Here is a 23193-nt window from a genome sequence, read left to right as displayed (position 1 = left end):
ATTGCAACCCAAGAAACTCTGCTGCATTTAATTTTCTGCACAATTTTCTGCTTCCTGGACAGTAGCTCAAGCAATTCTGCTGTACAACAGGATGCCTTTTCTTAGAAGCAGCCTGAAAACTCCCTTTTAAAAGTTCTAATTCTTGAGTTCAGGAGCTACTTGCTGATAAACTTCTATACACCTTCTTCCACCCTTCAGAAAAATGGAGACTTTGAGGCTTTAAATTTGATGCTGTCAGGTGCTGCTCTCCTGGGTGTCTTTAGTGGAAGCTGTAGGGAAGATGCAGCAGCACTTCTGGTTCCTACATCCTTTCCTGGCCACAGCAATTTTTCTGACAGTTCCTTGACATGTGGTGGGGTTGTGCATCTCTTGTTTCTTAAACCAGCAAAACAATGATGTACATGCAGGTAGTTGGAATCATCTTGCAGACCAAAGGATGGGAGCTGGAGAAGCTGGTGGCTTCTCAGGTGATGCCATAGGGAAGAATTCACAGTCCATTGAGCTCTGCCTTGGTGAGCAAGCAGCAGGCACACAGTTCCTAAAGCATGGCAGTGGTTTATGTACCTCTGAGAGATCACCTCTGGCCACATGGGGTGATAAGATAGGTGAGAGGTGACCAGACATCATAGTTTCAGCTCCAGTATAGTTTCACAGTTTCAGCTGCCACTCTGCTTGATTGTCTTCTTTTGGAAAGGACTTGAGGTGCTGGTGAGACTTTCTCATGGACTGAGTTTGGCTCCCCACAGCTCAGACACCTGAACAGACAGGCCATTGCATTTTCCCACCTCTTATTAAGCCTTGCTGTAGTAACCTCACAACTCTCTGGGTAAAGAATTTCTTCCTAACATCCAATCTAATCTCACCTCTTTTAGTTTAAAATTGTTTCCTGTGGTCTCATCTGTCTGCCCATGTAAATTATGGGAGCAAAGCTGTGACAGTGCAGCAACTGTCCTAGACCAGAGCCCAGAGGGACAAGTAGCCTCAACAGCCACTGAAGGGGTTGGGTGGGTTATTTTTTTGCAGTGTTGAGCAAATGACTCTAATTAAGGCTTGCAATTTATGCTTTCATTTGTGGTGATGAAGAGCTGGAAGGAGAGGATCCTGGTGGATCACTGAGCTCCTTTGGACCAAACATCTAGTGCTGAGACACTGCCAGAGCAGTTTGGGGATCCACAGTGTATGGAGCTTACCCAGACAACACTCCCTGCACGTGCACCTGAGGAAATACTGATGGACAGATGTGGGATGGGAGAAGGAATATGCAGTCAGATCTGGAATCCAGACTAGGAGAGACCACAGCTCCTGAGGGCTCAGCACAGGATGGGGCTTGCCTCTCTGGATCCCTGGTAAGGAGCCTGGTGGCTGCAGGAGCACCCTGGGCACACCTGTGAGGATGAGGAGGGCCCAGCCCAGGTGCTGCTGGAGCTCCAGCTGTGGTCCAGCCTAAACTCTGTGATGCAGGGCCTGATCCTCTGCCCAGCTCCTGCCTCTTTCCCCCCTCCACCCACACTGATAGCTACAATTGAGTCCAAGGCAGGTTGCACAATTTATTTTGCTGTGCTTAAAGCAGGATTTTGGCAGCCAGGGTCGGGAGGCCTCTCTGAGGAGCTCTGGCTGGGCTCCCTCCTGCTGTCACGGTATCCTGCTGCTGTCAGAGCTCTGCTGCCTGCCTGGCCTTCTGCATGGCCCTGAGCTGCTGAAGGACACACTGCAGGGCCAGGGCACCACTGACATCTTCAGCAAGTGCAGGTGGAAGGGATGGTCACCTCCTGATGTGAGGCCACGGTGCCACGACCTGTGGTGTGGCAACTCTGAGAACACTGATCCTCTTCTTTACCTGCCCATGCAGTGAGACACCATCCTGTCCTTGAATTATCTCTTTGCTGGTCCTAGACACTTCCTTCCTGCTTTCCTTCTTCCAAGCATCATTTTGCTTCCCTACAGCCAGCTGGTAAAAGTCATGTGGATAAAGTGAGATGCAGGAGAATTACTGTGCTCATTGCAGAAGGAATTGCAGAGGGATTTGCTGTAATGCTCACTGATGGTGTGAGGGAGGGAAAGGATGTGAGTGCTAACTTATGCTCTGTCAGCATCATTAATGTCACCCACAGTGATGGAATTGCTTTGCAGGGAGCAGTGGGTGAGGCTGAACATGCCCAGGGAGGGAGAATGAGATAGTTGGGAGTAATGGAAGTGTCCTTGGCCAGCAAAGGGCAAAGGGTGATGTGGTGAAAACAGCTGGGAAAAATATCAGCTCTGCCCATGTGCTTGGCTGTGCTGGGCTTGGAGTGGATCCAAGATCCAGGGATGGAGATGGGATGGAGAGCTGGGAAATGTGAAATACAGAGCTTGAAACAGCTGAGGCTGAAGGTACCTGAGACCTAGGTGAATTTTCCAGTAGAAAAGGTGAAGAAAACAGAAGAAGCAAAACATGGTGGTAGAGTTTGGAGTTTGAGGAATGGGAAAAAAATAATGAATTTACCCTTTGGAGGAGGGTGGAGAGGACTTGGAGGTGATGTCCTGTATTTGCTCTGATGATCTCAAGTTGGCAGTGGGATACCCAGGAAGGTTTATGAGGAGCAGAGGCTGGGTGGAGATGTCAGCCTGTGAGTTACCAGAGGAGGGATGGGCTTACCAAGGAGAAGGTGGTGGAGGACTGAGGAGGAGGACTTGGCTGGGCCTGGGGACTGGAATGGGGCCAAGCACGTGGCAGGATGAGTGGTGGAGAGGCACAGTGTGATGTGGTCTGTTGTGTGTGGGATGCAGGGGATGGCCAGAGGGCACTGGAAGAGGAGAACACAAAGATCCTGCTCTGTCTATGGTCAGAGAGAAGCCAGTCTCTCCCTACACCTTGTTTCAGGAGAAGAGTGAGGCATCTTTTTTTTCCCACTGGAGACAATTCCTTACCTGAGGCTGAAGCTGGAGTGAGGAAAAAAAGTGCTGGAGGAGTGGGATCCACCAGGGGAAGAGAGAAGCTGTTGGAAGTGAAGGTTTTTGGGAGGCTCAGGCATCATTTTCTCCCTATCTACCATCCTCTCTCTGCAACAAGTTAAACTTAACAAAACATCCCCCAATCCCTGCCACCACAGAGGCCAAAGGGAGAGAAGACACTGGTTTCACATGAGTCTATGAAAAATTGAGCTTTGAGAGCACACAAATGGAGAGCTGCAGCTAAAGAAAGGAGAGGGTACAGCTGGACCCAGCAGCAACCCCTGCTGAAGCAAGAAGCTCCAGACTGCAGGAACAGTGTGAAAAGGATGCAGCCAATGTTCCTGGCTTGGGGGAAGGACAAGGGACAAGCAAAATGCACTGTGGGCAGCTTGGAGCACAGCTGGGTATGGGGCACTGCATCCACCAAATGCAGCAAACTGCAGCACAGTGATGGAGGCCAAAGGCAGCAGGTCCCTGGCTCAGCATCTGTGGGCAGCTCTTGCCCCCCTCCCTGCTCAAATGCACCTCCAGCCCACTGGCAGGAGGCTGCCAGCAGCACACAAGGTAGCTGTGGCTCCTTGGCTGTGGGCATGGCCAGCACTGCTCCAAGCACAGAGATATTGATGCCCTCTGCACAGGAGGAAGTCACAGATTTACTGAAATCTGAAATTCTAGAATTCTTAAGCCAGTGCTGTGTCAAGGTTAAGGCAGAAGCAACTTCCACTGAAGGGAAAGCAGGGATGCTGACTGTGATCCAAACAGCAGCATCTCCTGAGGAGAGTCTGGAGGAGGGACAGAGCTTTATTGTTCTTTTTGCACCTCTCCTCCCAGCTAAGGACTCTTGGGAGGACACCAGCAGTCATAAGGGGTTTGCAGCACACTATGGTTTTACACAGCCCAGTGGAGCTGATTTCAGAACAGGAAAACCCCATGGCTGGTTCAGCACAAACTCATTATTTAACAGACAAAGTAAATATGAAAACACATTTCTAAACCCCCCTCTGGTGTTGAAACTTATAGTTATGAGAAGAGCCAGAGTGCTGCAGGGCCAAACTATCTCTGGGTGGCATTTGCAGGGTTTAGCTTTCATTGCAGCTTGAAAAAAATCCCATGTGCAGAGATTATCTCCATGCTGAGTTGGATTGTCTTGCTCAGCTTTGGCCCCCATCCTAGATGAACAAGGAATAGAAGACTTGGCCAATGGCCTGAGCTCTGGGACCTCCTCTGCATGAGCTGGGGAGGGAAGAACTGTCTCTGAGGTATTGGAGGATCTGCAGCATTGGGGGTCTGAAGAGATGGAAGCAGGGGAGGCAAAGCTTAGATTCTCTTCCCCCCAGAGATTTAATGCTGCACCTTTGGCCAACTGAGCCAAGAGAGACAAACCTTGCTCTAGTGAAGAGATCTCTGGTTTGCACTGAGATGGATCAACTCACAGTGCTCCACCTCAGGAGCCTCTGGGGTGTCCCTCCCACCATCTGGCACGTTTTGCTGGAGGTTTATTGGACCTGGTGCTGAGCAGGCAGGAGGGAGGCAGCTGGGTGTGCTGGGGTTTGCCCTGATGCAAACCTCCCTCACCCTGCACTGCTCCAAGTCAGCTGTCAGCAGATGGTGCCTGGAGCCCTCCCAGTGACCACAGGCTCTCCCCAGCCCATCACTGCCATGGCACAGATGGCACTTCACATATGCCTGAGCATTCCCCCAGCCTTTCCCCTCTCAAGGCAGAACAGGACTGCAGGTTTTGCAGGGTCTCCCTTCTTGGCCACAGCTCTGGGCTTTCCTGGACCCTGCAGGGAGCTCCCTGCTCCACAGGACTCAGCAATGCTGACCCCTCACCTGTTGGCTTGAGGTGCCATTTTGAGGTTTTCTCTGCTTCTCTTTTACTTCTTAACTCATAGACCAGTGGGTGAAGGAGAGAGGAACTGGTTCCCTTTCCACCTTCCCTCACAGTGCCCCTCTGCTTATTAGTTCTCCAAATACTTCATACTGCAGCCCAACAGCAAGGACTCTGCACTAACCCAGTTCCAGGCAGAGGGCAGCCAGAGCAGGCAGGACAGCCCCTCATCCCATGGCAGTGTCCCAGGGAGCAGGACAGGACAGCTGGGACCCTGCTGCACTAAATCTCTGTGACCAGAGCACACATGGCAGCATCCTCTGGCTGAGATCTCCTGTGCCTTCAAAGGGTCAGACAGTAACAGCAGCAGAGCACCAGCATTCCTCCACCCCCAGCTGCTCTCCACTTTGTACTTTTGCTTTTATCAGCATTCAGCAGGACAGGGACTGTCCCCCAGTGCCTTCCTGAGTGAGAACAGGCATGTGGAGGAGAAAGAGGAGACCTGTTGTGGGATGCATGTGAGGTGGGGGCAATTATGGGACAGAGGAGAAGAAGTCAACTTGTTTTTTCTCCCATCAGCTCCCAGCTGCATTAAGAGTCAGTGGATTGCAGGTACCACTGCCTTTCACTGTCTCCAGTGGAACTGGGTGCTGGAGAAGAGATGGGGGAAAGGGAGCATGGTGGAACCACTGTGCTCTCCAGCAGCCCTAGGCAGCCACTGAGGAGCTTCTGTAAATCAGAGCAGCCACTGGAGCTGCTCCAAAATCCACCCATTGCCCAGGAGGCCTTTGAGCATCCCACAACAAGAAGGTGCAGGAGTGTCTCACACTACCCTCACAAACTGCTCACCCTGGAACTTAATTCTTGGAGGACAGTGCCACCCTGTCACCACCTGCCTGTCCCTTGCCATGCACCTGGCTGCACAGGCTGCCTGTGCTCCTTCTCCTCCTGAGGCTCAGCCAGGGCAGCAGTGCTCCAGGATGTGTTCAAACAAACAAAAATAACTGTGATAGAAGATTTCAAATGCTTAAACACTTCTTGCCTGCAGCACTCCAAAAGCAGCAGGAGCCCATCCTACAGGAGCTGGCATCACACAGGTCCCCAGACAGCCAGAGAACAAACGTGTCTGCTGGCCCAGAACACCAAGGGGCTCTGGCTTCAGCAATAAATACAGCAAAGAAGACAAAAAAAAAAACAAACAAAAAACAAACCCAACAGTGAACAGGTTTTTTTTTTTTTAAACTTTAAATATTTTTTTCTTTAAAATCTGTTTTTCTCTGTGGTTCTGTCTCTGTAAAGAGCTTTGCTCTCCCTTCAGCATCTGGGTCACTTCCTCAGTCCTGGCTGTGGGGCAAGGGAGGAGCAGGGTCAGTGCAAGAGCATCACCGGCAGGTGTGGATCTCCAGCAGCCGATGGCAGGGTTTGCACTTGACAGAGCAGCACCAGTGGAATTTGCAGCTGCACCTCTCCACCACCTCCAGCTGGTCCGTGTGGAAGCCGCGGCCGCAGCACATCAGCTCGCAGCCGTCGATGGCCTTGGAGGTTTTGTTGCACTGCCGCCCGCTGGTGCCCAGCACCCCGTTCTTCAGGTCGTGCTCGCAGAAGTCGGGGCTGGAGTCCAGGTAGACGAGATCCTCGTCCGTGTGTGGCTTGAACTGGGAGTTTTTGGGCACCAGCACTTTGGTGGAGCCGATCTCGCTCTGTTCCACCTCGGTGGCGCCGTCGAATTTCTCCTTGAGGACGTTGCCCACCTTGCGGAAGGGGGGCATGGCCTTCCAGCACGTCTTGAACTCGCACGAGCCCGACACGCCGTGGCACTTGCACTCCACACGCATGTTGTTCAGGATGGCCTGCAGGAACAGACACCAGGTGGGATGGGCAGCAGGATGGACACACGGGGAGGGCACAAGGGATGGGCTGAATACACTGCTGGGTGGGTTCGGGATTGAAAGGAGAACAAATGGCTCGAGGCATGGATGCAGAGCCCAGCTGGGATAATGCAGAGATGGCTGGGAGAGTGCAGAGCTGGGCTAGGATAGTGCAGAGCCTGACTGGGGTAGTGCAGAGTTGGGCTGGGACAGTGCAGAGCCTGCCTGGGATATTGCAGAGATGGCTGGGACACTGCAGAGCCTGCCTGGGGTACTGCAGAGCCTGCCTGGGACACTGCAGAGCCTGCCTGGGACACTGCAGAGCCTGCCTGGGATAGTGCAGAGCCTGCCTGGGACACTGCAGAGCCTGCCTGGGATAGTGCAGAGCCTGCCTGGGACACTGCAGAGCCTGCCTGGGGTAGTGCAGAGCCTGCCTGGGACACTGCAGAGCCTGCCTGGGACACTGCAGAGCCTGCCTGGGGTAGTGCAGAGCCTGCCTGGGGTACTGCAGAGCCTGCCTGGGGTAGTGCAGAGCCTGCCTGGGACACTGCAGAGCCTGCCTGGGGTACTGCAGAGCCTGCCTGGGGTACTGCAGGGCCTGCCTGGGATAGTGCAGAGCCTGCCTGGGGTACTGCAGAGCCTGCCTGGGACACTGCAGAGCCTGCCTGGGACACTGCAGAGCCTGCCTGGGGTACTGCAGAGCCTGCCTGGGACACTGCAGAGCCTGCCTGGGACACTGCAGAGGCCAGCCAGCTGCCTAGGTCTCCCTCTTGCCATTACCTTCCTCCCTGCCTCGTTGTTGTGGAGGTTCATTAAGGCCCTGTTGGAAGAGGCCCCTTTGCTCCTCTCCCGGATGTCCACGAAGGACTGTGAGAAGGCCACGCCGTAGGCGATGTTGTCCGAGCAGCCCGACCACTGGAAGCCTGAGGCAGAGAGCACACGTGAGACAGGTACTGCCACCCTGCAGTGCTGGCACCCTCCAGCCCTGCCCTGGCTAAAATCCAGCTGACCTGCCCCCTCTGCCTTCTGCCTGCAGTGTATAAAGGGGAAGACAGGGAATGCATGGACAAGACGCTTTCTGTCCTGTGCCCAACGCACCCAGGTGCCTTTTTGAGGCAGTCACGTGGCCTAACCAGATTTTTATTTTTTTAAACTTTTCCCTCCTTTCTGGCTAGCTCCAGAGAGTGGGTTTGAATGGCAGCTCCTCTGGCTACTCCCCCTCCCCGTGTGGAGACACTCACCCTGGGGGCTGCCCCCCTGCACGGTGCGGTCGCAGCCGCACTTGTCCAGCTCGCCGCTGCTGCAGGCGCGGGTCACGGCAAAGGCCACGCCTGCCGAGGAGATGGCATAGACAAAGGCTGCCTCCCGTGTCCCTGCAGGCACAAAGCACAGGGAAAGGTGGCACTCAGGCCCAGGAACAGCACAGTTCTTAGAGGACTGCCTCATGTGTCTCTTCTCCTCTCTCCTCTCAGCTCTGCTGGGGCAGATAAACCCCCCGAAAAGCTGGTCTGGAAAAACGTGCTGTACAGAGGGATCAGGATAAACCCTCCTATGAGGAGACAGCACATACAGCACCCTCACTGTCCTCACCCCAGGAATGCTGTTTGCTTAGTGCCAAGCCTGGACTTGACTCATCAGAGACCCCCTGGGTGATGGGAGATGTTTTGCAGAAGAGAGGGCCCATTCCTGCAATAGTGAAGAACACGACATTAAAAACATGAATGATGGGTGAATGATAAAACGTGGCAACAGGAGAGACAGAGGCTGCACTGCCAATGTGGGCAAAGGTCTCCAGAGCTTATATGGAAGACTGCCTTGCTTGTGCTTGCAGGGCATGTCTGCCATGAAATCCTTCCTGCATCTGAAATAGCTGTCTGCTTTCCACATCCTCCTGCATGTGGGTGTCATTCCCTGCAGCTGCAGATCCTTGCTATCCTCTGTCACAGGGTCCTGTAGCTCACAATGCCTCCCAAACCACCCTGCAAAAACTGCTCTGCTCCCAGAGCACCTCACAAAACCCCACTGGTGTCCAGGGTGCAATGCAGTCCCAGCTCTTGTGTCTACCTATGTGATGCCACATGATTGAGAAAAGCTTTTTTGGGAAGTTGGGAGTGAATACACAGGGGCAGGGATCACCTTTAGCAACACACAAATCCCCAGTATCCTCTGAGGCTGGCTGAGGACACAAATCCTCCATTTCTGAGCAAGGAGGGCTGGTGTTTGGGGTGGTCCCAAGCTTGGTACAGAGGGGGGATGCCTTGTGAGCAGGCATCACTCAGCTTGCTGGTCAGAGAGAGGGCAGCTACTTTGGTGGTCGCATCCCAGACTTTGGTGGCCCAGCTGGCAGTGGCTGGGGAGGAACCAGCCAGTGTGGGGACTGAACTGCCTCCAAGTTAATCGAGGTTAATAGTAGGATCATGTTGGTCGGTTTGTGCTGTGGCTGCCTAAAAAGAGACGACTTAGTTTCTGGTATTTCTGGTATTTCCAATCCCTGAACCTTCACAAGGAGAGATCTTCACCCCTGCATCGAGGGGAAGAAAGTCAAAGAAAGAGCCAGGGGGATGCTTTGGTCAAGGGGTCCTGGGATGGGAGGTGGGATAGTGCCTCAGAGAGAGCACCTGAGGGGAGGCAAGGGATGCTTCAGTGATCTGAAGGGGCTGCAGAAGGGTTTTCCCCTCTGTATCCTCACTCTGTGCTCTGGTTTGATTACAGTCCTGTGCTCCTGGGAAGTCAGGGTGCAGCTGGGACCAGAGGGGCTGGGGGCTGCCCTGGCCATACCCAGCCCTGAAGGCTGGTGGAAGGAAATGATGCTGCCATGTGTTCCTGCCATGCCAGGTGGCACTGAGCCACCCTCCTGCCAGTGTCCCCATGGATGCTCTGCTCAAGAGTGGCCACATGCCAGCCTGGCAGCAGCCACTGCTTCAGCACTGCCCAGACAGAGACTGAGCAAATGCACCCATGGCTTTATGGTGGGGAGCTCCTGGCTTTGGTGGGGAAGAGATGAGACCACAGGGTGACTTTAGGACCTTTGTTCAAACCTGGCATGTCCTTGTCAATGGGTGTGAGAAAGGTTCAGAAGAGCTGAGGAGCAGCAGCAGTCTGGATATGCTGTACCCATGACAGTGAACAGAGCCCTGCTGGAGTGCACCCACCCCACGATCCAGCACTGCACGGGCCATTCCTGACCCTCCCCAGCCACCAGAACAGGGGCAAGCAGCCAAAATCCCACCTGCAGCCCACCTGGCTGCTTTTCTGGCCATCCCAGACACGTGCTCCCAGCTCACCTTGTGTCACCACCTTGCCAAAGACAGGCAGGGTGTCGAGGGTGGAGCAGTTCCAGCGGCGGTTGCGGAACTGGTACTGGCACTCCTCGATGGCCAGCTGCGCCCCGCGCCGCACCGAGTCCATCACCTCCAGGTTCCTCTTGCACATCTGCACCTGCCTCTGGATCAGACCCTTCAGCTTCTCACAGGTCTCCTCCTCAGAGATGCTCCCCACTGAAGACAGCTTTGCCAGGTACCTGCCATGACACCAGCACAGGGCGTTAGGAGGAGAGGGCTGGGGGAGCCCACGTTTAGCCTTGCAGAAACCTCTCAGCCCCTCCAAAGCTGAGACCTGCTGCCCAAAGGGGTCACCTTTAAATGTACCACAGCAGGGGCTCTGCAGGATGCACTTTTGGCTGACAGAGAACAAGCCCAAGCAAAACAACCAACAATCAGCAGCCTAGTCCCTGTCTCTTGGGGAGTCCAGCTGTTGGCTCCCCTTTGCCTCTGTTGCCTGCAAGGAAGATATTTTCAGCGCTGCCTGAATGTGCCTGGTCAGGTCTCCTGAGTATTGGCATATCCAAGTGCTACTAGGAAAAGCCAGAGGTCTCTGAAGTCAGCCAAAACAAGCAGGACAGGCACTTGGCTGCCAGCTCCATCTGCCACAGTGCTCCCACAGCGTGGCTGTGTGCTCATCACCAGCAAACACTGCCCTCCAAACCACTTCCCTCCTGGAGGCTGCTTTTAGCTGCCCCAGACCCCAGCAGGCAGGGATGGCCTCTGGGAGCTGCCAGGTTCCCTGGCATTTGGGATTCAAGCAGGGAAGCAGAATCAGGAGCATGCCAGGGCAAAATTGCACAGGCTGGGCACCTCCTCCAGCAGCCCAGCTTGTGAACAGGGCCATGAGGTCTTTGCTGATCTGGAAAAGACTGTTCCTGTGTGGAGGGGACCATGTGTTCTGCTTTCCACAGTGCCATCCTCAGAAGAAAGAGTTACAGAGCTGCTCCAGGGTGTCAGCTCTAGGGGAATGAGGGAGCAAGCACCTCAAAAGCTCTCAGCATTTCCTTGTGCAGTGTGTGGCCATGATGGTCCCTGCTGCACATCCCAGTAACTCAACCTCCCACCCCTTGTGTTGTGGGCATCGCTTGCCCATTTCCCAGTTCCATCCTCCTGCCCCAACCTCTGGATCACAGAAGGGGCATAAAACAGACCCAGTCAGATTTTCCAACAAGGCCATGTGATAATCCAATATCCCCTACAACTATTAGTGACTGTTGGTAGGTGTGTGTGTGTGTGTATCCCTCCCTCCTTCCTGTGGCTGCTGGTATCTGCATGGTGTCAGATGCTGCTGCCATGGGGAAGCCCTGACCTGCTCTGGAGGTGTCCCCTGCATGGGACAGGTGTAACTCACACTTGCACCCATCCACTAAACACACTGAGCTTTGGTGTCCTTGGGAATTGCCAGCATTGTCTCATGCTGCTGAGATTTTCCTTGCCTGCACTAAGGGAAGTGGTAAAAGCAAGTACTGAGCTTTTTGGAAACTTCATTCCTTGACTCTGCATTTCTCAGCCCTACAGAACTTGTGGGTTTTTTTTTTTTTTTTTGTTTGTGTGTTTTTTTAACTCCTCCTCCCAAGTTGCAACATCCTGCAAAGGATTTTTCTTTTGAAGCCTTGCTCGTCTCCAAGAAGTGACTGTGCAAAAGTGGCTCCTGCCCCCTGCCTGTTCCCATGTGTCCCAGGAGCCAGATTTGCTGACTTCAGCCACAAAAATCAAATTGTCACAGCCTCTTCCTCTCATTAACCTTGCCAGCCTGCCTCAGGAGGAGAGAAGAGGATTTTCTCTTCTGTGCATCAGCAGAATTATTCACAGCTTGGTTTTGTGCTCACAGCTGGGGGGCCGTGGGAGCCAGGGAGAGCTGTCTTGGCTGCTGGTGTCCCTGGGGAGTCTGATGGCAAGATGTCAAAAGCATCCAGTGCTCCCTGTGTGTGCTCAGTGCTGCTCTGACAGTGGGCAGCAGCAGGCTGCTGGGCTTCCAGAGCCAAGTGCTGTTACAGCCTTTATCCCAGCAAATCATCCTTGCCCAAGGCTTCCTCTCCTCCAAGGGACAGCCCAGTTTGCAGAACAGGACCTGATGGACACAGGTGGCTTGAAAACCCTCTGTGGGTTTTCACTGTCACCCTGCCCTGCAGCCCCAGACATGGAGTGCAGGAACTGCTGTTCTCACGTGCTGCTGCACTTGCCTGACCTGGGGAGAGGACACCAAACCACCTCTGGCAGCTCTGAGGATGCTGAATGCTGAGCACACAGAGTGCCTCTAACAGCTGTCTCCTCCCAGGTCCAGCCATCATTCCAGTCTGGGCATGGGGAAGATGATACACAGCAAACTGGTAAGATTCAGCTCAAGACAATGTGCGTTATGGATCAGCTTTGAGCCTGGAAGCCAAGAAAATCAGAATCTCCAGCACCAACCCCTAGTGCTGATTTGGCTTCCCCCTCTGCCAGCAGCTCCAGTGGCATTTGTCATTCCAGGCAAGCAGCTCCTTCAAAGCCATGACACTGGTCCTACAGAGGAGTCAGAGCCTGCTTTGAGTGCAGACACACTGGCAGAAGGGTTCTGTGACACAGCACTCACATTATTATCAGCTCTGCTCAGGCATCATCTCCTCTTCTAATATATTTTCCAGCTTGAGACTCTCTGGGCAATGTGGAATAATAAATTCAAAGCATGCATAAAGGAAAGTGTGACAAAAGCCTTTCAAGCTTTTCCAAGGAGATGCACCTGATAAGGTGTCTTCCCAATTCACATTTAATGTTGTTTGGGATTATTAAACAAAGGCCAAGGATGCTTCAAAGATAGGTACAGCCTTCCAAGAACAGGTCTGCTAATTAGTTTTGCAAGGGAGACAAATAAGATGAAACTATCCAGAACAGTGCTCTGGCCTCTCTCCCCCCTGACAGGTCCTGTGTCCTATCACCCCTCCTCAGCCTCTGCTTGCCAGCCCCTCTGTGGAGATGGAGGCAGCTGTGCTGAAAGTGTTGTGGCCCCATCATGCTACCAGTTTGTTTCTGGTCCAGGAGAACCATCACTGCTTTCCAAAAGACATGGTTTTTATTGGGGGAGGAGGCTCCCACCCTGATCCCTGGTTCAGGATGCAGAGGTTGAGGCCAGGGTTTAAGGAAGGAGCTTTGCTGAAGGACCTCAGTGACAGGAAACTTTCACTTGGCATCTCATCACACCACACTCAGGAGCACCAGGGAGGTGCCACCCCCTTCCCCTCTCTGGGGCAGATGAGGAGTGAGGTAAGAGCTGAGAAACACTCCCTGCCCTCATCAGCACTCAGAGATGCTTCCACCTCATGTTCCTCAGGGCTGTCAGGAGCCAAACCCATCTGCAGCATCCCACAGTCCCCATGGAAACCTGCCTCTAGTGCTTTGCCTGCTCCTTAACAGGAGCTTTGCTCCAAACTTTGTTTCCCTGGGCTGAAGTGGTGGAATCCACAGCCTTTGTATACCTGCACAGAGAGCTGGACAGGCACAGCAGGACTGCAGCACACAACTCCTGCCCTCCACAGAGTCTCAATGCAGATCTCCATCATGACATCACATTGGGATTGCTATGCACAGCTCTAGATTATAATTTAAGTCTCACATGCAGCCCCAAAACTAGTGGAAAACAAACTCAAACAATGGTGTATTTTCTTCCTTTTCCAAGACTGGGCAAAGGAAGTTTCAGGAGGAGAGCTGCTGTCCACATAATTTTTCAAGTTGTGTCTTCTTGCTTCATCATGGCCCTGTACAGTTCTTTTCCCTTTAAATCCAGGCAAGTCACTTGCAGAAGACTCCCTCTTAAGAGTCATTGATTTAGGAGAAAACTGACAGAAAGGCTTTCCTTTTTTCCCATCTGAGATACTGAGATCAGGATTGAAGCCCCATAATTTAAGCAGCCAATGCACTCTGCAAGATGGCAAATAAATAAATCTCAAATCCAGGGAGATTTGGAAAGGTAGGGGATGCCAGAAAGCACTGCTTAAAAAAACCCAAAAAACAAAAAAACCCAAGCAAACAAACAAACAAACAAAAAAACCCAAACAAACAAAAAAAACCCCAATATTTTCACGAGGAATAATTAGTGAAATGACAAGGAGACATTGAAAGAGCCACAGTGACTGCCAGAGAGAGTCAGGAGTGGGGAGAAGATTCCCTGCCGTGCAAAGGTGTGGAAATTTCAGTCATGGACAAATACTCTACTGAGGCAGGTCAGAGAACATACCCTGGGGAAAGCAGAGATCTCTGGGGTTTCTTTTTTTAAACAAAGGAGTTTCAAGTGTCAACTCTTTGTTTTGTCTCATTCTGGGAATATTTTCCTGAAGATGAGAACTTTCAGACCCAGGTCAGTGGCATCCCTGATAAACCACTCAATAGATGTTCTGAAATCAGGCTCAGAAGCTTCAGCCTGCTCAGCAAACACTCAACCTTCCCACAAAGTTGAGTGGTCAAGGCCACAAAAGGCTTGTCCAAGCCTTAAACTCAAAATAATTCAGCTCTGCTCCTGCCTGAGAGGCAGCAAACACCCCCTGCTTGTGGAGGGGTCAGCAAGCACATCTCTACCTCCTGAGAACTCAGGGACAGTCAGCAGTGACTTTGGATTGTCTTGAGGATGGAGACTGCTCAGGCAGGCAGGTTTCTTCTGGGGAAGAACTAAAGGCTTGTTCATAATGTGAAAAATCCATGGAAAACCTTTTGGATGTGACAGGATCTCCAAAGCAATGAAAAGTGAAAGTGGAGAGCCACTCATCCAACCCACAGCACACCTTGAAATTCATCATCAAACCCCAAAGGTGCAACCCAGCAGCCTGGCTGCTGGGACAGCTGTGACTGGGGAGCCACCCTGACATTGTCCAAAAACCAAGAGCAAGGAGAGGGGAGCAGAGAACAGCCCTGCATTACCAGCTGCACTGCCATGGCATCTGAAGGGAAATGCTGATGGGCCCCTCACCAGCTGCAGGACAGGACAATGCAATGACAATGCCAGGAATCCATGGAAAACCCCCTGGCATCCATCTGTCTGTCCCCAGATGGATCCATGCAGGGACAGGTACTGACCAGAGCTATCCTGCAGATGTGCAGGAGAGTTTTATCTTTGCCTTTGCTCTCTCCTACCAAGCAGGGTGAGTGAAGACATGGAAAGAAGTGTCAGGCTGGCAGAGAGCTCCTGGTGTCCCACACTGGGCTCAGTGCCAGTGTCCCTGTGCCAGCAGCAGGCTGGCAGGGCTCACCACATCCATGGCTCCTCAAGCTTGGGCACACTCCTGCAGGATTTGTGAGAGACCTGCAAGGCTGCCCTTGTCAGATTTGTCCCTCCCAGGGACCAGGTGTCCCCCTCCTGGGATCAGACATCCTGCCTAAGTGAGAACTGTGATTTATAAGTCATCACCTGAGAACCTGCCTGGTCTCTTTGTTGGAAGACACACAGCTGGTCTGCCTCAGTGCTCCCTGCCACAGCTAGGGCACCCTCTTGGCTGAAACCTGCTTTTCACACCTACTCTCCAGCTAGCAGCTGCCAAAAGAGCCATCAGGAGGAGGCAGTGCTCTGCTGCACCTCCACCCTCAGCTCAGGGGTGAGCCTGCACTTCCAGTCCTGTCCCCATCCCCTGGAGCCCCCATCTAACCCCCACCCCAGCAAACAGCCATGCCCCATTCCCCCAACACAGGTCTCAGCTGCTGCCCCTCAGCCACTGCTGCTTTTTGCCTTTCTGGGGGCAAAATCTCCACTTTGTAATTGGGAAGAGCCTGAGCAGCATCTGTTTTGGAAATCTGCTTTGAATGTGCAGATTTCCTTTGCTTCCTTTAAAAGCCAATGGAAGCTATTCCTGGATTCAGGTACAACACCTAAACCTTGCTGCAAGAGGAGGCAAGTGCAGGCCAACGCCTGCAGTGCTTCAGGCTAAACCTGGCTGCTGAAAACCTGATGAGTTTTAAGGTTTGATCAGAATTTGCAAATATGTGGCAAAAAAAAAAAAAAAAAAAAAAAAAAAAAAAGCCTTCTACAGGATTAATTTGATCTCACCCAACTTCCAACAGGCCCCAGGCTGCTCTCCATAGGCCAAGAGACTCAATTACTTTTCCCCAGGTAATTTTCATGAAAGCACAATACTGGCTGCAGTTCTGCTGAGCCAGCCAGATGCTGCTCCCTGGCTGTGAAGTGCAACAGCCCAAAGCTCCAACAGCCTGGAGGATACTGCCAGGGCTCACCCACAGGTGCCAGGTGGGCAAGGCAGAGGTTACCTGAGTGCCCAGAGCAGAGTCTGCCATTCAAGCAGCCTTGGATGACTGCAAGTTTTGTGGATTCACAAGGATTTCAAGCTTTAAGAAAAAAAATCACCAATTATTGTAAGAGCCAGTGTCATTGCACTTGTAAGGAAATACAGTAGAATCTCCTAGAAACTGCTGAACTCCAGGATTACTCAGCAATTTCATAATTTTAAGAAAGTGGCTGTAATGCATTTCTCTACATCTACAAGGATGAATCAAGCAGACAGCAGCTCTCAGCAGAGTTGCATGAACCTTTTTTGCCTCAATGCAGAAGTTCAGTTCTGATTCATGGAGTCACATCAAGCCATTGCAAAAAACAAACCTGCCCCTTGCTGCTGCTCATGTTTGGAGCTCATCCAGTTCTTCAGAGCCTGGTGTGCAGAGTGGTTTTATCTCCCTCCTGTCCATCCTCCCTAGAGTTAGGTTCTGCTGTGAAAGGCAGGGGTGTAATTTTGCTTGAGGCTTTCTTAGGAAAGGACAGAAATGCTCATCACCACTGATGAGCAGAGAACCCTCAACACCCTGGCAAACACAGCCCTGAGGGGTGTCTGCAGTCAGGACAGCACCACTGCTCACAGACAAGCCAAACTTGTCTGGAAGTCCAGTGCCAGGGCCACTGGGTGCAACCTACAACCAGTCCATTTTCACCACTGAACTAAAATCAGCTGGTACTGTCAGAAGTGGAGTTTTACTTATTTACAAATAAATAAAAATGAAAATATATTTCCAACAGCTTCAATTTCCCACCTCACAGCCTTGATAATGGGTTCCATGGGTTCATGCACCAACCTTTTGGATGTGACAGGATCCCCAGAGCAAGGAAATGTGAGAGTGGAGAGCCACTTATCCAACCCACAGCACACCTTGAAATTCCTCATCAAGCCCAAAAGGTGCAACCCAGCAGCCTGGCTGCTGGGACAGCTGTGACTGGGGAGCCACCCTGACATTGTCCAAAAACCAAGAGCAAGGAGAGGGGAGCAGAGAACAGCTCTGCATTACCAGCTGCACTGCCATGGCATCTGAAGGGAAATGCTGATGGGCCCCTCACCAGCTGCAGGACAGGACAATGCAATGACAATGCCAAGAATCTTGTACAAAATTAAACCATGCCAGGCTCCAGGTGAAGTGATCTCTCCCCACTATCAAAGCTGTGGAGACTCACCTGGAAACATAAAGCCTGGTTTAAAACCATGTCTAACTAACCATCAGCCCATAACAAACCAGAAGGATGCAAAGGCAGGATCCAGACATGCTTCCTCTGAAATCCTCTGCACTGCACAATGACCCAAACCAAATGAGCTGCTTTTGCAACATCCCCACTCCTAAGCTGGCAGAGATGGGCACAGAGAATTGGGCATCCTATTTGCAAAGCACCTGGTGATGTTCAGATGAAAGGAGGCCAAGGAAATCCAAACTCCTTTTATCCCTTCCTCACCAGCCCTCAGTGGTGGTTAGAGGGCAGCTGCTTAGCCAGGCTTGTTGGACCCTCACAGAGTCTTCAAGCTTTCCCAGAGCACTCAAATTCATTTTTTTTAAATGTTTTTAAAGCCCATCTGTGCTCCTGGCCCTTTAAGCCAAGTCCCAAGCCCAGACAGAAATTTTAAATCTCTGTAAAGAACGGATATACAGAGCTGCTGGTGGTACACCCAGCTCTAAAATGGCATAACCACATCTCAGACCAAGCATGTCCATATGGAGAGCCTCCTCCAGAGCCAGTTTTAGCTGCAGGAAAATGGAGAGAGACTGTAATGATTCCCAGATAGTTTGATAACCAGGGGTCTCAGCCCTAAAGGACCCTACCCTGTTGTATTGGATGTTTTCTGTTTCTTTCCTCTCATCATTCAAACCCTCTGAACAGCAAGGCAGTGGGCCCAGTGCCTCATGCCACATTTAGTGGATGCTTACATCCACAACTCATTTTGCACATTTTCTACTTCACTTCTCTCCAAAACAGGTAAATAAATGAATAACTAACTAACTAAACAATTGGACTGAAACCAGAGCCTGGCACTCCTGTGCCAGCTGTGGAATGATGCTTGTTTGGCTGGAGGTCTCTAGGAAACACCCTCAGCATCAGGATGGGTTTGGAGCAGAAGAGGCCTCACTTCCAAATTCTACCACATCACTGCACGTGTGGGTTCAAGAGTCTACAAAGTGCAAGGTGCTTTGAAAAGTAACTCATCTGCTTTCCCTGTATGAAGCATGGCCCTGAACTCCTTCAGAGATAAAGCAGAAGCCAGAGGGACCTTCCTGTGCACAGCCAACAAGATACACGAGGCTCTATCTACAGCCCTTTATTTAATTTACAAACCTCTGCCTGAAGAGGCAGGAGGCAAATCTGAGCCTCAGAAGGAAGAGCAAACCTGAGGCTTTCACAAGAAGTGGGAACAGAGCATCTCTCCAGATTTGGAGTATAGAGGCTTTTTGGATAGGCAACAAGGCAAGCAGCAACTCCCCAAACTCAAGGCACTGAGAAAAAACACCTGAGGTTTGCTTCCTAACCAGGGAGAAAGTAGCTTGGTTTGTTTAATGAAAAGATTTGGGAAATCCCTTCCAGCTCAACAGCCACTTGTAGCAGAGTGATCCCTACATCATCTCCTTTTCACAGTGCATGGGGCACTCAGCAGACACCCCTGCATGGCCAGGAGGAGGAGGAGCACCCTCCCCACAAAGCCAGGCTTACAGAAACTCAGCTCAAGCACTGCAAGCAGCATCTCCCCAAAGCGCCGGGGCACTGCGAGTCTGTACAGGTTAAAAGAAGCTTTAGAGCTTTAGGGGGAGAGAAAAAAAAAAAAAAAAAAAAAAGAAAACAACTCACAACTGAGCTTAATCACTAATCCAGCAGGTTTCTGGAAAAGCAAACTTCACCGTGGGCTGCCATTCCGTGCACACCTCTCCGAGCTGTGTGCTGGCCAGGCTGGGTCCCTCCCATGGCAGTGCCCTGGGATACTGAGCGTGCCGAGCCCACACACGTGAAGACATACGAGGCACACTCATTCCTCGAATATCTGATAATTCCTGGGATCCTTCTAACTCTGTTTATTGCCTCTGGCAGCCTTTGTTTCTGATGTGAGAAGATAAACAATGGGAATTGTCTTAATCCTAAAGGCAAAGAATAAAAAGCACCGAGCGGGGGACGATCCTTTTATCATGATACATTCGCAACATCAAAAAAAGCTGACCCCCTTCCTTTGAAACGCACTGAAACGCATCTGCTTTTCCTCCCCTGTTGGCAGGAATGAGCGCTCCGCTGTGCGCTGCCGAGCCCCCCCGCGCCCACCCCGGCTCTGGCAGCACGGGCGGCTGCACACACAGAAACCCTCCCTGCTGCACAGAACCTTCCCTGCGCCTCTCCTCCCCAACCCTGCCCCAGCTGCTTGCGGGGCAGTCCCACCTCTGCGCATCCCTCTCATGAAATCCCCACTCAACTCCGCCGTGCCCGTCCCAGCGCAGCCCAAGCTGCTCCTCCTCTCTCCAGAGATCTGCCATCATCTCTCACACAGCTTCCTCAGCAGAACTTTCTTCCTGCAGGAAAAACACTCCCACAGTTCCCAATATACCTTCACCAGAAGCACGACAGCTTAAAAGACCACCTTGATAGCTGCTATGATCCACCCACCAGTTGCTGGAGACGTGTGGCACGCAAGTGGCTCCATCTGGCAAAGGAGGAGGGGAGCACTAAGCACTAACGCATCCCAGGCAGCCGCCTTTTCCTACAGCAGGACACTGAGAGTGCCCCTGACCTGGCACTTCCCCCAGCATTGGGGAGCATCCTCCAAAAACCACCCACATCCCTCCAGCGAGTCAAAATCTCAAGGCAGGAGCTGTATCCGGATGAGAGAGGAGTCCTTGCGCGGGGGCCGTGTGCCCACCTGAGCACCTGTGCTGGGAAAGGCACACGGCACTCGGGATCTCTCATGCTGACAGCCCCGGGAATCCTTATCCTGTGCGGTTACCTGCCCCTGCCGATGGAAACCCACCGAGGTGAGACGGAGCCGGAGAGCGGCTCAGCCGGGTGCGTGCACGGGAACCGAGCAGTTCCCGCAGCCGGGTGCAGGGCGAGCACCATCTCCCACCACAGCGGGGTTAGCAGCAAGAACCGATGCCTTCAAAGTTGGGTGGGAAAGCGCTGTCATGCTCCATCCCCTCTGACCCGGGGAGGGGGAGCGGGGGGGTGTCCTCTTCAGAAAGTAGTCCCACCACCTTGGCAAACACGTAGGAATTTTCCAGAACGATTTCCGCCCCTGTTTACCTTACACATTATTTCAGTGTTTGTTCAGCGGGTTCCCGATGTCACCGGGCTCCTCTGCGGGGCGCAGCAGCCCCCCGACCCCCGTCCTCCCCCTGGGAACGGGGGGCCGAGGCCGGGCACCCCGCTCGCCGCAGATCCCCGAGCCCAGCGCCTCTGGCCGCCCCAGCCCTGCCAAACCACCCCCGGACCGCTGGCCCTGGCGGGGCATCTCGCCAACACCCAGGCCCCGTTCCGACCCCATGCCCCGAATTTCACCCGCGACCCCGGTGCGATCCGGAGAAAAAAAAAAAAAAATGGGACGGGGGCTGGATAAACAGCGCATCAGCCGCGGTAAAACACGCGGGCACGGAGCGGCTGGCGACACTCCGCATCCCCTGTCGCCCACCTGCCTGCGGGGCTGCAGCCACGGCGGGGCCAGGCACCGGCGATAGCCACGGGCTGGCCGTGCCCGCCAGGACCGAGCAGCATCGCCGCAGCGCCGATCGCACCCGGCAGTGCCCGACCCCGCGGCACCTGCTCCGCGACCCCGGCCACCACCAACAAGTGGCAGCACGCCCGCCTTCCCCCAGCGCCCCGCGGCTACTCACAGCCAGTTGCTGGCGTTGGCCGAGAAGGTGGCGAGGATGATGAGCAGCAAGGAGCGCAGAGAATACTCCGGGCTCATCCTGGAGGGCAGGCGGGGTGAGCCGGCCCGCAGCGCCCCCGCCGCCCCGGGCACCGCAGCCGGGCGCGGGCAGGAGCGGCGGGCGCTGCCCGCTGGATGCTCCCGCGGCCGCCGCCGAGCCCGACTGTCAGCGCGGCCGGCCCGTCCCGGGATGGAGCGGCGGGGCCGGGGGCGGGCCGGGGGCGGGGGCAGCCCCGGCTCCACCGCTCCATGGGCGGGACCGGCTGCCGGGGACACCCCCGGGGCGGGGAGGGCACCGGGATCAGGAGTTTCCGGAATTAGGGAACCCAGCGGCGCTCCCCGCCTTGGTGCTGCGCCCGCCCGGCGGCGCCGCCGGGAGACTCCGGGGAGAGACGGGCGAGCCCCGCGCACGGTGGTTTTTGTGAAGAAGGAGAGCGCTGGGATGTCCTGGCGCTGCTGGAATGCTTCGCCCTCCTCTATGAGCACCCCTTTGGCTGGGAGTGATTTCTGAGATTCCCGTTGCTGAGGATTCGCTGTAAATGCCCAAGTGCGTTTGAAAATTGGCAGCTAAGGAGAAGGTTCTGGGCGGGTTCTGTCAGGAGAACAGCATTTGGAGCCAGAACAGGGACGGGTTTGCAAACCCCTTTGGCATCTCAGCAAGGGCTGCCCGGGGAGAGCTGCAGCCACAATGACTAGTGGCATGTGCAGATGGTGATGCTTCACCAGATATCAAGGCTTAAATTCACCTCTGGAAAAGCCAACTCTTGGGAAATGCAAGGAGCATGGCTTAGCCACCCCGAGGCCAAGAGATGTGGTGGGGATCCCTCTGTGTGCTCCATCCACCATGCCTCTGTCTATTCATATGGGCACAAATGACTTAATTTAAAGCCAGGAGCAACATGAGCTGGCTGCTTGGTGTGAAATCCAAGATCCCAGGCAGCCACAACTGTGCACCAAATCTCCTCCTGACAATGTTGTTACTTAGGTCCATTACTAAAACCTCTTGCTACCATCTCTAAAATCTTGCCAAGCTGGTTTGGAGCTATTCAAAATTCCCTTTGTCTTTTCAACTCCGTTTTCCTGTAGCTGGGGCACACTTATTCAAAGCACTGCAGCTTGTGCTGGGCTGCACATATGCCTGTCTAACTTTATTACACCTACTTTAAAATCTCTGCATTAGTTCCCTGTCAAAGTGAGGATTTAATTTCAAAGTGCTTTGACTTATATTCCAGCTCCTGACAGGCAGCAGCCCACCCTCACCTAGTCATTCATCTGGCTTTCACTTCCTTGCTGATTATCCTGGGTGAAAGCGGGATGCTGGCTGCTCTGCTGCTGAATTGGAGGTTGTGGCTGTGAGCCCCATCTGGGTAATTCAGTGCAACTGGAGCTGATTAATCTGGCTCATCATTTGAGACAAAGCTGATGCCTTCTGTCTTCTAATTGCTCAGGGTGTTGAGTGAACTTGTCAGGAAGGCAAGAACTAATTGAGAGGCTGAGGGGAATGAGAGGTTAGAGGGCTGTGGCTGGCTGGCCAGAGCCACGTGGGTCCATGGGAATGCCATACTTTTGGGCCTCCCATGTGTTATTCCCGTCCAAGGAGAAACAGCAGGGAGTTCAACAGAAGCCAGAAGGGTGGGCAGGAGCCTGTGGTCCTGTTGGCATGGACATGTGCAGCCCATGGAGCACTCCTGGCTGAAATGCTCTGGGTGCCAGGACTGGCAGTGCTGCAGGCTCAGGGCACCCTGCAGCTCTTTTTGGGTTGGCTGTGGTGGCAGGATGGTGCAGTGGGTGCTTGACACGAGCTGGAAGAGCTCTTGACATTTCTTGGCCTGGGTGAGGAGTTTTAGATTATGCCCACCAACTTCTGGAGCAGCTTCCATTGCAGCAGGTGGAACAGAGGGGACTGTCCTGGCTGAGCCAGCAGGAGGACATGAATGCCAGGCCATTGCAGCAGTCACAGCCTGGGATCACACCCACAGGATGCACTGGGACTAGAGTGCCCATGGAGTGATGAGGGGTACCCCATGGCTGAGGGGAGGCAGATGCAAACACATCTGGAGTAAGTCACCTGATAGGGAGTGCAGTGTGAGCTGCCTGTGGAGATGATA

At 53.2% G+C, this 23193-nt stretch overlaps 2 protein-coding genes across 2 annotated transcripts in view; both read right to left on the bottom strand.

The window, feature by feature from the left end:
• Window positions 1-23193, bottom strand: part of UBIAD1 (UbiA prenyltransferase domain containing 1) — a 423268-nt gene that overhangs the window by 199242 nt on the left and 200833 nt on the right. The gene's annotated exons all lie outside the window — the stretch shown is intronic.
• On the bottom strand, window positions 5780-21280 carry WNT4 (Wnt family member 4). The gene is made up of 5 exons (XM_079326479.1): window positions 21048-21280; window positions 9915-10150; window positions 7872-8003; window positions 7411-7553; window positions 5780-6612 (listed from the first exon to the last, which is right to left on the bottom strand). Exons 1-5 carry the CDS (start codon window positions 21122-21124, stop codon window positions 6145-6147), a joined length of 1056 nt encoding a protein of 351 aa, XP_079182605.1. The 5' UTR covers window positions 21125-21280; the 3' UTR covers window positions 5780-6144.

This window comes from Erithacus rubecula (assembly GCF_903797595.1).
Source record: "Erithacus rubecula genome assembly, chromosome: 24".
NCBI lineage: Eukaryota > Metazoa > Chordata > Aves > Passeriformes > Muscicapidae > Erithacus > Erithacus rubecula.
Note: the sequence above shows the minus strand (reverse complement) of the source record. Positions and strands in the feature narration are given on the sequence as shown.